This window comes from Phallusia mammillata, chromosome 3, assembly GCF_965637545.1.
Source record: "Phallusia mammillata chromosome 3, kaPhaMamm4.hap1.1, whole genome shotgun sequence".
NCBI lineage: Eukaryota > Metazoa > Chordata > Ascidiacea > Phlebobranchia > Ascidiidae > Phallusia > Phallusia mammillata.
In genome coordinates this window covers 18,368,882-18,383,980 of record NC_137254.1, presented here as the reverse complement: position 1 = coordinate 18,383,980, position 15,099 = coordinate 18,368,882, and the positions used below count along the sequence as shown (strand labels likewise).

Here is a 15,099-nt window from a genome sequence, read left to right as displayed (position 1 = left end):
AGTGACATACAGCTTTCCAAGGAAACTTCAAAACCAGGACTTCGTCTGGTATCGTCGTTACGTACCTACACTGTAAATCGTAAAGGTGTAAACGACCACCCATACAGGTGGTTCAAAATTTCCACCATAAGGTGGAAAGTTTTCTTAATATCCCAAGGGTAGAAACAAACTGATCTTTCCTAACGGGTGTTTTTATACATTTTCACCCAATTTTATACTGGATTTTCCTAGGTGGAATTGCGAAAATTCCACCCTTATGTAATAAAAACGGCCTCGTAATCTGGGTGTATCTACACCTTTCCACCCTAACATGCCATATCTTTTGGGAGGAAAACCCTAATTCCACCATTGTCAATACAATGTTCTCACCCTAAAACAACACTTCAAATTATTAACGAACACATATTGTATTACCTTAATAAGCCAGTTAAAATAATGCACCGTGGATACTTCAACAATTCAAATGTAGCACTGTAAACCCAGTTATTAAGTTACAAAACTTTTTCAGCAAAGAAAAATACACACATTTTGATGGCAGACAAAATCAAAGTCTTTGCAGCATTACAATGAGTTAATAATGCGCAGTACAGGTAAAGGTATTTTTACTCCAGTTAAATTTAGAATATAGCCACACACAAATGCCATGGTTTTACAGCATTGAGGAGGTATGACAACATCAAATACCCAATATGCTGCAATCAAAGTTGCAAATGCTGTAATAAGGTCACCCTCAACAATTATTTCTGTTCCATCAATGTGGACAAGAGTTGATGAAGCTGATACAGTAACAAGTGGATATGGCCAATGGACATTCTAAAAACATATTTTTTTCAGGTTGCAGATTTAAGTGACCATGTCAATTTACAATACCTTACCTCATCAAAAACAAAAAAACTGCTCATTTTCTCTTTGAAAACTGCTGGTAAAAACAAGATCCATGAATTCTTCATTTCTATACATAAAAAAATGATGCTAAATATTTATTTTCTGACATAATACCCACTAAACCAGTGGTCTTTAACCTGTGGGTCGCGACCCCAAGTGGGGTCGCTATAAATTTAATTTACTGGCGTTAAATTATCACCAAAAAATAATGGACTTTTTCTAGTTCGCAACCTTTGCTAAAGTACAGCTTGGTACCTTGTGTCACAATCTAATCATAGTGATGCAATAATCTATATAAAACACAAGTTGTCCAGCTAATTTAATTTTCTTTTAAATTGGGGTCGCCTGTGGAAAAGGTTGAAGACCACTGCACTAAACCCAGACTTGGACAACTAGATTTTTTTTCGGTTTTTCAAATTAGATTAGAATTAAAATTAGAGCATCTCCTTTTTTGCAAACTAGATTAGAATTAGAATTTTCTCAAAATCTAGAAATTAAACTAGAATTCAAACTAGAATTAGATTTAAGCCAACCAACTTTAGTTCGTTTCACATTTGAACTTGTAGATTTGTACATTTTAGACAATACGATTCGGTGCATTTGAAACGTGTTTAAACAGAGCTGAGTGCCAAATTTCACTAAAAAACGTGTTTCAGTGATGTAGTTTGGTCTTGTTAATTGCATGGTTTTGTGCGCTTTGGTTACAAAATGCATGCTCAGATCACATGACTAAAAGTGCCGTTGGACAAAGTAGCGATTTTGGGAAAACTGTGAATTAGATTAGAATTAGAATTAGAGCTTACTCGATAATTCTAAATTAGATTAGAATTAGAATTACCGCCATTTTGCTCTAATTTGCCCAACTAGACAACTAGAATTATCTAGTTGTCCAAGTCTGACTAAACCTATGTTCTTTTGCTAACATGTGACACATACTACATGCATTTTTAAACTAACCTAAAATAGCATCATTGACTTGTGTTCCTTCCCACTTAATTTTTGCTTTAATTTTTTTAAACTCATCTGCATGCAACTTTTTCATGTTAATCCCTGATACCTGTTCCATCTCCTCTAAAATCTAGAATAAAAAGTATTTTAAATCACCACTGTTGTTTATACAAAGCCAATATCACTGATTAAAGTTTGTACCAAGAACTAAATATGCGCACCCATTTTGATGATTTTAAAGGGTGGTAAACCTCAAGTAGATCTTTAGCTGAACCTCCGAAATTACGACGAAACTCATAAGTTCTTTTTAGTCTGTCCCTAATTGTATCCTCGCAAGGTTCTCGCTTGCTCATCTCTTTTTGAAGCTGATCTATAAGCATCTTTGTGCCAAAATCGTCAGGCTGTGTCATATTTTCCTGCAATTTAGAGGTCATATTTCAGCTATCCACACTACTCTTACAAATCAAATATTTACATTAGTTTTTCTTTTTTTGCTACAGTCCTCATTTCCACTGACACATTTGCTGCTCTTCACATGGCCGTACTTTTGCTTCATAACCTCTCGATAACTGTTATTGGTTAGCTGTCTGCGCCAATCTTTATACTTAGTTCTCAACATTTTTAGCCATGTTGTCTGCAAATACAGTAAATGTAAAACAGCTTTGCACAAATCCTTTTCCAGAAAAAAATATTTCAGAAAGTAAAAACATTAAATTTTACATACAAAGTAACAGCCAGTGTTTGAGAATCGATCCCTCAGTATCGGGTATTCAGCAATTAGGGATTGACAAACTTCTCTATATTGATTAGGCATTGGATATCTGTCAATGATATTTGTTTAAACTCAACAAAAAATACAGCATTAAACTTATACTTACAAAGTGTACTTGATCATGTCTGCAAAAATTATGGCCACAATCCTTCTCCTAAGTTTTCCCCCAATGTGTGCTGTGACTCCCTCCTCAACACTTCTGATTTCTGAAAAAATGTGTGGCGGGAGCTTCGGAACTTTATATATCATCGGCCAACTTCTGGTGTCTTCACTTGATGAGGTAGAAGGCAACTCCTCGTTTAACTCAACTGTGTCTGATTCTGATATGGTTGAAGAGAAGCTATTCTCCTGTTCCATATGTTCAAACTGTTCCACATCTTTAATTATTACTTTAAGTTTGCCTGTGGTAGGAGCTTCTTGAAGCGTGTCGAAATCAACCCAGTCACTAAACTGTTCGACATAAGACTGAAGTTTAAAATCACTTATACCAAACACATTGGCAATCTCCTCATAAAGGCCATTTAGACATTTTACAGTGACAAGTTGCTTTGTTTGGTTATGTGTCACATGAAATGTATGTGACATTTTGCTGAATATCTGAAAAACACAATATGGTAAACCTACAAACAAGGCAGGTACTTTAATTTGATGTAACTGTTTTTCTTAAAAGTATAAGCATCAAAGGGACCAGCAAGCTCACTGCCAACTTTTATCACATGCCAAAAATTGCATAATAACTGAACACAATATGCATGAAGCTGTTTGTTAAATTTTACAAGGTCATAAATGTTGCCTACTAAAAACCAAGCCTGTTTGAATGACCAAATAATTTTCACTTTAAAAAAAACAGGATCCTCATCAACAACATCAATCACAAAAATGTCACTAATTTTGTAGTGGCAGCAATCAAAATACAAATCCATGCCACCATAAGAAAACACATCTGTTACATCTCCAAAAATGGAAGAAGCAACAGTAACTAATGCAGTAGGTAACATAGTAATGTCCAACTTATGACAATTAAGTGTTTTTCCATACATCATATTTTCATCTTGTAAACAACAAATATTGTGATGCTCCCAGCACTTTAGACCTTGAATACGCTGTGCAATGGTCAGTGTTAAATTTTTAAAATTGCAAGATTGTCGGACTACTTTTTTTATTCTTTGATGAAATGATTCAAATCTCATCGACCACATGTGTCGCAATGGTCCATATTGCAAAATTAACCTTGGATAGTGAAGCATGTAGTGAACTTTCGGTTTAACCTTTGATGGGCTTATTTCACACAACAGTTTATAAAAATCATGAATCAACACATCCAAAATGTCTATCCAAACTGGCATTATTCTTGGAGCAAAAATAATTTCACAGATTTTACACAAAAGTATGTATAGTTCCCATACTTTGCAACTCACAGGAATATCTTCATTAATAATGAATGGCAAAAGAGTGAATAAGCACCAAGATTCATGTGCATTTAATGACATTGAATTTCCATTAATCCATGAAACAGGTTTGTTTCGTCTGTCATTTTTTCCAAATGCGAATGACATTACTTTATCGATAAGCAAGGATTTTGACATAAAGTTACAAGCATGAAACTCACTGATCACCAGGTTTATCGTTAGTGGCATAACCCCCTCCAAAACATCATGCATTATGTCTGGAGGTAAGCCCAGCAATGGTTCAAAAGAGGAAAGTGATGAAAGTGCCGGTGCACATCTAACACCATACACCGGAATCAGTGATGCATCTTTAAGTACACTGTTTACATGTTCCTTATGTGATTGTGGACTTCTTAATGTAAACATATTTTCATGGATCTTAATAGATAAGTCTGCATAAGAGCACATGCAATATCTACATATGCGGCCACTCGAAAAACATCTGCGAAAACCAGCAATGTCATGTATACCAAGATTGTCACCAGATATAGTAGCAACTCCACAGACAAGGTGTAAGTTTCTTCCATCTTTAACACTTACTTCAAGACCACTCTCTTCCAATGTTTTCATTTCAGTGCAAAACGGTTTAAGAACAACATCATATCCAAATTTTTTAACAATAGAAGAAGAAACAACAGCAAGAAGATGTATGTTGCTTAGGGTAGATAAGTATTTTTGTTCAATATTGCCCACTGTAAAATAGAAGCAAGTCAGTTTGTGTATGCCACGCGAGGTGCCAAGTGGATTACATACCTCCAAATCATCAACATATAAGTGCAGGCGAAGAACCTCCTGTTTGCCTTGGAAAAATTTGTTTGTCAAAAATACACTGCCATCAATATAGTTACAAATAAGATTGTTATTTTGTATGTTTCTTCCAATGCTGTCAGCAACATCACAATGTGACAAGTAGTTCTCTAGTGTTTTTGTTACAGGTACATAATGAAACTGAGTTGTGGGATTCAGTTGTATTTGCTGAGGCTGAACATAACCAAGCGAAATACAAAAACGTTTGAATGTAAATTCACTTTGTAGTTGATTCCACAGAGTTTTAGGAAGCAATAAGTTATGATCTGAAACTGTTTCATTTGAACATGCTTCTCCATTAGGTATTCGACAGTCAGAAAAAAGGCCGACAATGTCATTCATAATTTGTTTGGACACAGACACAGGCAAAACATACTTTTCACGGAGCTTTAAATACATTAGGCCAAACTTCATTTCAAATTGTGTTGAGTTTAAAGTACCTTGTATCGGCTCTAGAAAATCGTTTTCAGTGGGTTGATCATTTATTTCAATAATCCTGTTATTTCTTCTTACCTCTGTTACACTTTTATGGTATCTGTAAATATGCATCCTTAGAGAGTTGTACGAGCTGCACGTTTTGGAGCAGTCAGACAAAGTGCAGTTCACATTTTTTAATTCATTGTCGTTGTGAAAGTATCGTAAATGGTTCAGAAAACTTTTGAAATCTTCAGCAGTAACACTGCATAGCTGCACTGGGCATTTAAACGTTTCCATAAAGACAATTTAAACACTATGCAAACTGTTTTGCCTTCAAGAAACTTATGATAAAACTGCTTACAGCTCAACTTTACAGCATTACACGATTAGCACAGATAAACACAAGCGACAAACTCAAACGCGTGTTTTTCGCAACAACGTGGACTAAATAAACGCGCATGCGCAGTAATTGACCACTGGGGTGGTGGCAGTTTTTCCAACACCTTGAAAAAACTACTGAATAAAAAACAGTAACCAAAAAATAAACCAGGTGGTTTTTGCACAAAATGTAATTTAAACGGACTACGCTCGGTAAGAAACATTGTTGACCACGAAACTGGTACAACGGGGGGAAAACCCATATTCCACCTTTTATGTGAAGGCAAAAAGAGTGAAATATGCCCTTAAAGGTACATGTACAAGATTGAACCCATGTAAAAGGGTGGAAAAAAATCCACCCAACACGAATCCACCTTTAGCATTTACAATGTAGCCTCAAAGCAGCCACCGCTTGTTTCTGGGTAAACGTCACAGATTTTTCTCACCATGTTTCTGTGGCCAGCTATGCTACAAGTGCTGCATAAAATGATTTTCTTATTTTCCTTACTTCCCCCACCAACCTACAACTTCATATTAATATGGCAGTATACAACATCCCTGTGACATTGTCAGCTAATACCCGGGTAAGTGTTCTGTAATGCTATCAGACCATAATCGTCTAAAAAGGGGCCTAAAACAACTTACAAGTCATATAGCGCGCTAGGACACAAAAATCTGGGTCTTTTGTCGGGTTTAACGACGAAAATAGTTACAGAATAGGGAACTTTCAACGGCCAGATTTTATATTTAATAATCATCTCAGTTTGTTATGTGGTACATTTTCCAGGCTCACTTGTGCGTCACGTTCGATAAACTAACCGCAGTGGCGTACGTGGATGGATTTCAAACTGGCAACATATATGGCAATTTTCTTCCAACCACTGGAGGCGGAAGTTTAATTTTGGCCCAGGATCAAGACGCGATAAATGCTGGCGGACTGAGTCCTTCTCAGTCATTCAGGTATTAAGTAGGTAGATCATGGTGTATACTCATTTTATGGCCACGTAAAATTCCATTTTGATTTTGCGGACCACCTGGCTCCAATTGGTGCAAAATTATACTCCAAAACACATCGGATTGCCATTATTAAAAACGTGTTTCCTTTCTCAGTAATCCAACTGAAACAATACAATATTCATCACTTATTTCATTTATTTCGAAGTCAAATTATGTCAGATTTTTTTTTCAGCATAGTTTGTTTAATCGAATAATTTCAAAGAAAAGCAATATTAATGGTTTCGTTTCATGCGAAACAATTTTTATTTTTTCAGTGGAACAATTAGCAACTATATGATGTGGCCACGAGTTCTGACTTCCCGTGAAATCAACGACATATACAGCAGATGCATTTGTCCTATTGATGATGTCATTACTATGACGATTGACCGAGTTGAAATTTTTGGTCAAGCTGGTTACGTCATTCCGTCGTCTTGCCCAGTGGCTCCAGTGACCGACTAATCTTTAAACTGCTCCATTATAAGTTCAAAAACTTAGGGTTAATTGGTCACATGGCATTTTGTGGCTGAATAAGGTTTGTAAAAATTGCAACAACAACGTTAAATATTTACATTATATTTGTCCAGAAGAACATCTTTGGAATTTGTTTAGACACCTGTCTTCAACGGAAACAACCATTATCAGCATAACGTTGTATCTAAGCACATTGTATAACATTGTATCGCTATAATATGACAAAGGTGCGCTTTACCGATGTTTTATCGTTTTGCTTCGCAAATAATAAATTGTATAATCGCGAGAAATCACAGTCGTTTTGATTCTGCAAGTGTATGCTATTCAGTTTTTGGCAAAATTTGTCGAGCAAAAAATCAATTTAATAATAAAAAAACATAAAATTGATTTTTTAACGGCAACAATTTTCCTGATTGGTTGCATTTAAATTCAGTGTTGATAGGTGGGCTTGAAAATTTTGCAGCAAATATCAAAAGTGGGCTGCTGCTTTTTGCCATAGTTATAACTGTAAAACAAACTTCATCGTTAAATATGAGGTGTTGCAAAATGTTGTGTTTTGTGAGACTTCTCATGTGATTTCACAACAATGCCTTAGGTTCATATCTCTACGTGCAAAGCAAAGGCTATCGCAGAGGGTCGGACAATGTTAAAAGGGACGACAGAAAGTCAAGAGACTTAATCTGCCCCTAAAATTAGTCAAGATCCTGTAATTTGTACCCAACAACCAAACTTTTTTGATTCTCGGGTATATTGAGACCAAATTCGTTAAAATTTAAACGTATCAGTAAAAAACTAAAATAAATTTCCTGAATTTCGTTTAACAACAGAAATTTAAATAAATGACCCACTTTTAGCTATTTTGTAGAAAGGTTCTTGAGCGCAATGTCGCATAAAATGACGAGTGAAAATTTTGTCTGGCAACACTGGAAATTGTCAAACATTTTACTTGGCATGCACTTTTTTGCAAAACTGTCAGTATTTCCCCTAAACATCTTTCGTAAAATATTTGGTGAGGAAATTCGCGATATGTTACCTTTCTGTTTCCAGATCGATGGCAACCCTACCTATTAAACCAGTGGCGAAATTAACACAAAATAATGGACACCAAATAATTGCTCAATTTACAGCAATTTTATTTTATCAAAAACCAATTCTTTGCATGTGGACTACTTTTCGAACCAGTATTTTTGTGCTTGCGCCCCGTTTCACTTATTGTAGACCATTCGGTGGCATAAGTGATCGCTTATTTTTGCCTTTGTGTATATTTCTGATCACTTTGTCCTTCTGCACAATTGATTGCTTATTTAGTCTTTTAGGTATATCGTTGACCACTTTAACTTCAACTCGTTTCAATAAGGTTCTTTGGAAGTAATCGGAAAATGTAGCGTCTTGTATGCGTTAGACTGCTGTATTGTTTGGATTATTATAGGCTAGTACGATACATACAGCACAACGATAACATAATGTAAGCTAAATTGATAAATAGGAAAGGAGTGGTTAACGTTTTTTTCGCAAGAATATTGCTATATTCTTATGTCAACAAAAATCTGTACAGAGGACGATTCTTCATCAGCTAGAGATATTGAAGATGATAGCGAGGTAATCATCTTTTCAGCCAAATATGTTTCAAGTATTCCAAGCAAGACATGATAAAATCTTGGCAGGAATAAGTACACAACATTCTTACTGTTTTACAGTGGCGGCTCGTGCCTAAAATTTGTGGGGGTGCTGCTCAAAATTTTAGCCTTTATTGAACATATATAAGTTGGCAATATATAGAAAACCTACATTTATAGTTTTCTAGCCATTGTTTTGTGTAGAAAAACAAGTAATACAAATCTTAATTAGAAACTCCATTGTGACGTAATTTTTGTTACGCAATAATGTACACGAGTGTAAATAGCAGACGGCATCATTTGTGTATTTTGTTTACTTGCACAGCGACGGCTAAACTGTTTAGCCTAAACACTATAACATGCAGTAATAATGTGGAACAATAACACACGTGACACAGACTCGAAACTAAGCGGTTGTAAATACGGTAAAACACAACAAGAATATAGAAAAAAAAGTAATGATTCAAAAAAGGTCGAAGTATTTCAGTTCGACAACATTCAAAAAAATGGTCATATTTCATTTAAGTTACCTTATGGCCACAGTCAGCGTTTTCAACATATTATATGACCTTCACAGATTATAATTGTCACAAAAAAACTAGCCATACAGCTGTTTATTGGTACCATAACTGACAAATTTAACAACCACTTTACATTTGTGTCAGAACTTGTTTATTTTAACATCTTTTTTTGGAATTTTTGTGTACAGACTATTATTTGTCTTTCAGATTTTTAACTGCTATAATTGCTGCTTTATTTGCTGGCAAATAGCTTATAATTGCTTTTTTAAGTGCAAAACTCCTTGAAGCTTTAAAATTTACAACCATGGCGGGAAAAAGTGGGGAAATGGGGATGCTCCATCCCGGGAAATCGGTCACACTCGCGGGAAATTTTTAGCTCTTTGTGCGAACACAAGTCGAAAATAGGTTTTGCGGTGTAATAACGCAACAGCGCCAGTTTTTATTACTGGTTACAACCGGCGATGCAACGAAACGTGACGCAACTAAAACGCTGCAACACATAGGTCAACACACAAGGTGCTGAGTGTCTTTGTTCGCATTGCACGCGCGCGTGTGTGTGTGTGCACGAGCACAACAATACGCATTTATTTCACGACAAGTACAGCAATGGCGCGATAAGCTGCGTTACTTTAGTATTCCAGTTGCGTATAACAACTTGGGGGATTTACCGAAAAATGGCGGGAAATTTTGGTGGCTTCCCGGGAAATTTGCGTTTTTTCTAGCCCTGTTTACAACACTCTCACTTAAATTTAAACCATATTATTAAACCTTGTGCTTCCTTTTTACAACCAATATGAATCATAAAGTTATAGTTTGGGCATGAGGATTGATAGCTTCTTCCTTGATTCCAAATGACAACTGAGAAACTGTTTTTCTATTTAGTAGTACTAGCACTGCAGGTGCAAGTCTTTTGGAAATAATGGTGTTCCTAACAAAGGTTTGCATCCAAACTGTTTTGCCTTTGAAAGACTCATGGAAACAGCAAAAAGGATTTTTTATCCTAGTAATTTCACTTGTTAAAACACCATCTGGATTATTTTCAAAGTAATCATGAACATCAGATCTACAGAAACATTTTCATTTCAGTAACTAGTATTTCTTTGTCAACAATAGGATGTGCTTGGTGGTCACTACTATCTTGTCTGTAGAATGTACATTCTTAAGACACACTTCCTGTGAAGCAATTTAGCAGCTACTGTTTAGACAAACAGTACATGTCCATTACATCAATACTCATCTTTTTCATCATGTCCACGTAAGGGAGTTTCAAAGTTTCCACAGAATAAAATGCAGTCTATTATTTTGGACAAAATTTCACGATTTTTTTCCACTTTTTTGTTGTGTTCAATAATTGAAAGTCTATATACGCCTCACTAAGTTTTTCATTAATATTTACAGTTCCCAAAAGTGAAAGTGAAACATCATTGTCCACATGCTTCTTTGACTTCTCATGTTTTTCTGCTTTCTCACCTATTTTGGCTACATTTGTAAAACCATCTTTTGTCCAGCATTTTTCATCACCTCCAAACAGCAAAAATGGAAAACAGAACAGTGCATTTTTAACTTCACAACCACGAAGCCATTTTTTCTTTTGATACCATTCAGAATTAAAACTGCGTATATATTTCTTGTTGTGGCTCATTCCTGGCTGACAAAGTTGAATATCAGGCGTTGGACGCCCTTTTTTCTTTATACTTACCTTTTCAGCACTTGATAACTGCGAAATCTTAAGTTGCTGAAGCTCACTTACAGTCACCGAATTAGAATCTTGAAAAGCCATGATTAACCTTTCAATCAAAAACTGTAAAAATGATTAAAAAAGAATAACTGTCGTACTGTACTCATTGTCGAACCTGATGGTACACGTGATTTGCTTTGGCACACAATAAACGCGGAACAAACAACTACTTCCGGGTGCCCTGGTCACACGCTACGTGATTGGTGGAGCTGCGCGAGCCGCAGCACCCTGGCTCCTATTTCGCCCAGCATGTAGCTTTTCAAAGTGCGCATGCGCAGAACCGCAAAACGTCATGAAACGTCACGAAACGTCAGAAAACTGGAGCTGCAGTTCCAGCATAGATATAAATTAGTGTTTCAAAAAAAAAAAAAAATTTTTTTTTAATGAAAAAAAAGGTGATTAGGGCGGAAATTATGCTTATTATATATTGATAAGGAATAAAAAAATAAAAATAATGAAAGTTATTTGTAATATTATGGTAGGTTTATAAAAATATCTAGGGGGTGCTGCAGCTCCGCAGCACCCTAGCACGAGCCGCCCCTGCTGTTTTAAGCACTGCGAGGATGTTAGGTAAGTAAACACGCGAGATGGCATGTTATTCAAACTTTCACATGCCAGTTGCGAACCCATTTTTTTAGCATTACAAAGTGCTGTATTTTGTATTCTTTACCAGTACCTGCGATTACTACAAATTGTCTTGTTAGCTGGGCAGCTAAAAAACTTTGAACTTTATTTTAAGTAACCTTCCAGGAACCAAACAAAGTGCGATGGAATGTTCCTTTACGTGCTATAGGTTGCACCGCTTAACACCAATCAAAACGCCTTTGTATTTTTTTTCGTTTTATCCCCCTGATACGCTTAAACTTCCAATGAAGTGAAGAACGCTCTAAGCTTTGTGCATAATATTTCTGGTCAATGGCCCATAGGATTAATTTACCATTAGGATACTGTGAAGTACACAGCGGTTTACCAACCCACGAATATAGAACCGGTCACTTTATTCTAAAAGAATTACTGTGACTGTGAAAACGATGCTAACACAATTGACATGTGAGGTTGAAAACATTTTACGTAACCATTTTAGGTACAGATTAAGTTAGGTACCGACATGCCAGATTAGAAAAGATGACGGAACAGTATTTTTAATTTTCCATTAATTCACCAGCAATTTTTTATTTATTTTAGGCGTGTAATCCGCGCACAGAAAATTTGTTGGTACAATCTCGCACTGCTCCCTTAGGCAACTCCTGCAAATTTTGTCTAGAATTTTATATACAGCATTTTATTTCGTCACAAGCTTGATTTTGCAAACAGTTCACGAAAATCAGTCCAGCGCATCGGAACTTAACGATTGTCACGCTTGAAATAACAAGTCGCAAATGTAATTATTAAAATTACATTTTAATGATATTTTAAGTAGTAGTAACTAGATTTAAAAGACTTCTGCGCAGGAAACATAGATAAAAATAACTTTTAGTTTCACAAATAAACCGATTTGACATGCAGTTACCATAAAAAAGTGATCTTTTAGCAGAAAAAAATGAATCGGTATGAAATTAAAAAGGTGTAGAATTTAGCAGAGCAGCCCAATGTAGCAAAACTGATGAAAATTTGTTGTGTATTTTTTTGTTATTTGTTTCGTAGTAGCATTGCAAGAGTTACATACAAATTTAGCCGTTGTTAAATCTGCTTGGCAAAAATCAATTAGTCCGCACAAATTCACGTACAAAAGTCATAGTTCCGAAAAAACAAGCATTGTATTTATGAAATAATATTCCTCTGCGGGAAAACTTAACTCACTAATTTTGCCGTTATGTCTAGTGTGTAGCGATATTTCAATTAAAACGCATAACGTTATTAATATTTATACTTTATTTTATTAAACATAACAAAATAACTGGCTCACGCAATGCACATATCATAAGTCATAATTAGATTTAGTACGGACCAACATCTAGTACATAGCAAGCAACTCCGTACATAATTCTCATTCAAACAAAGTAAAAATTGTGAAAAAGAAACCGTTGATTACGTTTAGATCAGAAGCAAAACGCGGCAAGAAACCGTAGTTTTGTCAATGTTTTGAGACCTTGTATAATTTGTCACTTGAAGTTTAGAGTTTAAGGAATAAAAAAAGAGAAAATCAATAATTATTTGATCACATGATACATCGTTTAGTCATGTTAAATATTTTGTCCAGAACACTGATCATACAGATACTGCAATATGACGCTCATCGACTGGTCAGCAATGGCAGGGTCCATTTTCCGAAGTTTGCAGGAAACAAGTTGACCAAAATTTTCGTATTTATCAGTTTGAGTTCTTGATTTGCACAGAAAAGTGTCGATGGTGTTTTGACTTTTCTTCAGCTCAGAAGAATTTATCTAGAAAAAAGGCAGTCAATTGAGGAACGTTTAAATTTAAACCAATGTATTTTAAACAAATATTAAACAACAATCATGCATTTATCCATAGTCAGATAAACAAACGTTGCTCTCTACCTTAATATCGGGCTGATACGCTAGCTTCCGCTTTTTTCCTCGTTTTTCTGGATCAACCTGACAGGAGTAAACCTCACCAATCCTAATGTTAGATCCCGTTGTCTTTGCAGGTGTTAATAACTCTATAAGAGTATAATCAATATATAAGGCTGTTAGCTCAATGGAAGTGTGCAACCGAAATTAAATAGGAAAAATCGGTTTTTACCTTCACTTTGAATGCTTTTGCTATTGGTGTCATCTGTCAGTGCTTCTTTCTTTGAAGAGTATAGTAGTGATTCAGGCATTATGGGCACGGAATTTTCAGTACTTCATTATGCATAAAAATCAGTTAATATAAGTGCGTCAGTCTGAAACTAGTGGATTGGTATGTTTGCAATATATTATGCAGCACAATGAATGCAAAATTTCACATTGTAAGAAATGATTTGGATCGATCACTGTACCATGTTCATTTGCTTATAGGGTTGCATTGCGATTTAATTACAATTCAATAGTCTATAAAGTGTGTTTATCAATAATATTTCCTGATTATGTTTGTGAACTTATTTAGGTCTTTGCTACTTAAACTACACAAAGTTAATCACTAGTCATACTTACAAAGTGCTGGTAGAAGTTATGAGTTCGTCAATGTGTTTATCATTACACATATCACGTTCCATGGATACAGGATTCTCAATAAATATGTGCTGGTCCTCGCTGCAGGAAAATTAGTCATGTTGAAATACAGCTTCAAGCATTTGACACAACATACTCACCAACCACCAGTTGTTGCCACTCGCGCATTTTCAGTCGAATTTTCACTTTTACTTTCACGGTTAACTTCTTCCAGGTGAACCCCAGTCAGTGTGGAATTCTGCATGTTTTCTGAACAAAACCCTTTCCCCGTTCCCCAAACCTTCTTACAAACTGCTTTGTGTCGTTTTAGATTGTTTTTTAGACACCTTAAAAAGAAAGGTTTTAACCAATTTTATTAATGTCACTATAGTTATCAAACACAATGAAGCAAGCCACTTACTTCCTACCTCAGTCTTTACAATAGAAAGGTTTGGCCCGATTTGTATTTTTACGACAAGAGTTCTCAACATGACGTTTCATCCCATACTTGTCTGAAAATCTAAAAGTAAGTACTATGTGTCTATGATGTTTCTCAAAGACCTCTTTAACAACATTAGTGAACGTAAAACCTACTTTTCGCCGCAAAACCTACATATGGCAGGATTACCACACACAGCTTCGTGAATCGCACGTGCTTCCGCCGACCATCGACCAATGTTGCATTTTCTCGCTCTGCCATTTTCGATTATCGACACTTGATCCAAATCAAATTGTATTTCAGTGATTAAAACAACTTGGGCACTTATACTCTTACCCACATTCTAAACTTGAGACTGTAACCTTTTTTTCTTTCACGTCCACCTCGTTATGGCGATAAGTCGATGTTGCGTCTCATAATCATTGTATTGTGTCTCGAGGCTTTTGTCTACATTGAAAGTCTAATGTGCTAAGATTACTTTTGGGTCGCGGAGATAATAACTTAACGTCTACCTACCATTGTTTTTCTGGCACTTTGTAAACAACACTCATTAGAAAAGACCAAC

The 15,099-nt window shown here is 35.7% G+C and overlaps 4 protein-coding genes across 6 annotated transcripts; 1 reads left to right on the top strand and 3 right to left on the bottom strand.

The window, feature by feature from the left end:
- Window positions 1-383: 383 nt before the first annotated feature.
- On the bottom strand, window positions 384-3,253 carry LOC145219226 (uncharacterized). Its single transcript, XM_080086617.1, has 7 exons — window positions 2,712-3,253; window positions 2,558-2,654; window positions 2,309-2,467; window positions 2,055-2,249; window positions 1,843-1,963; window positions 876-952; window positions 384-813 (listed from the first exon to the last, which is right to left on the bottom strand). The coding sequence occupies exons 1-7, from the start codon at window positions 3,188-3,190 to the stop codon at window positions 562-564; spliced, it is 1,380 nt and encodes a 459-aa protein (XP_079942743.1). The 5' UTR covers window positions 3,191-3,253; the 3' UTR covers window positions 384-561.
- Window positions 3,226-5,723, bottom strand: LOC145219225 (uncharacterized). Its single transcript, XM_080086616.1, has one exon. The coding sequence runs from the start codon at window positions 5,572-5,574 to the stop codon at window positions 3,226-3,228; it is 2,349 nt and encodes a 782-aa protein (XP_079942742.1). The 5' UTR covers window positions 5,575-5,723.
- A 231-nt stretch (window positions 5,724-5,954) lies between these two features.
- Window positions 5,955-7,113, top strand: LOC145219778 (neuronal pentraxin-2-like). The gene is made up of 5 exons (XM_080087089.1): window positions 5,955-5,966; window positions 6,036-6,129; window positions 6,202-6,239; window positions 6,443-6,615; window positions 6,927-7,113. The coding sequence occupies exons 1-5, from the start codon at window positions 5,955-5,957 to the stop codon at window positions 7,111-7,113; spliced, it is 504 nt and encodes a 167-aa protein (XP_079943215.1).
- A 5,153-nt stretch (window positions 7,114-12,266) lies between these two features.
- On the bottom strand, window positions 12,267-14,846 carry LOC145220209 (uncharacterized). 3 transcript variants are annotated; one of them, XM_080087485.1, is made up of 7 exons: window positions 14,690-14,846; window positions 14,517-14,628; window positions 14,257-14,442; window positions 14,099-14,197; window positions 13,707-13,807; window positions 13,502-13,623; window positions 12,267-13,384 (listed from the first exon to the last, which is right to left on the bottom strand). In XM_080087485.1, the coding sequence occupies exons 3-7, from the start codon at window positions 14,358-14,360 to the stop codon at window positions 13,184-13,186; spliced, it is 627 nt and encodes a 208-aa protein (XP_079943611.1). In that variant the 5' UTR covers window positions 14,361-14,442; window positions 14,517-14,628; window positions 14,690-14,846; the 3' UTR covers window positions 12,267-13,183. The 3 variants fall into 3 exon arrangements, with proteins under 3 accessions (XP_079943611.1, XP_079943610.1, XP_079943612.1); XM_080087484.1 differs by having other exon boundaries at window positions 14,517-14,615; XM_080087486.1 differs by having other exon boundaries at window positions 14,524-14,615.
- Between the last annotated feature and the right edge of the window lie 253 nt (window positions 14,847-15,099).

What these genes read in the sequence shown, in the direction of transcription:
- LOC145219226 (XM_080086617.1), bottom strand. Translation starts at nt 3,190, where the DNA reads ATGTCACATACATTTCATGTGACACATAACCAAACAAAGCAACTTGTC. An exon ending in CAAACACTGGCTGTTACTTT is followed by an intron (nt 2,468 to 2,557) that starts GTATGTAAAATT and finishes CTGTATTTGCAG; the next exon opens with ACAACATGGCTAAAAATGTT. An exon ending in GCAAAAAAAGAAAAACTAAT is followed by an intron (nt 2,250 to 2,308) that starts GTAAATATTTGA and finishes TCTAAATTGCAG; the next exon opens with GAAAATATGACACAGCCTGA.
- LOC145219225 (XM_080086616.1), bottom strand. Translation starts at nt 5,574, where the DNA reads ATGGAAACGTTTAAATGCCCAGTGCAGCTATGCAGTGTTACTGCTGAA.
- LOC145219778 (XM_080087089.1), top strand. An exon ending in TGTGGCCAGCTATGCTACAA is followed by an intron (nt 6,130 to 6,201) that starts GTGCTGCATAAA and finishes TTAATATGGCAG; the next exon opens with TATACAACATCCCTGTGACA. An exon ending in AGTCCTTCTCAGTCATTCAG is followed by an intron (nt 6,616 to 6,926) that starts GTATTAAGTAGG and finishes TTATTTTTTCAG; the next exon opens with TGGAACAATTAGCAACTATA.
- LOC145220209 (XM_080087485.1), bottom strand. Translation starts at nt 14,360, where the DNA reads ATGCAGAATTCCACACTGACTGGGGTTCACCTGGAAGAAGTTAACCGT. An exon ending in CAAAAGCATTCAAAGTGAAG is followed by an intron (nt 13,624 to 13,706) that starts GTAAAAACCGAT and finishes ATACTCTTATAG; the next exon opens with AGTTATTAACACCTGCAAAG. An exon ending in CGTATCAGCCCGATATTAAG is followed by an intron (nt 13,385 to 13,501) that starts GTAGAGAGCAAC and finishes CCTTTTTTCTAG; the next exon opens with ATAAATTCTTCTGAGCTGAA.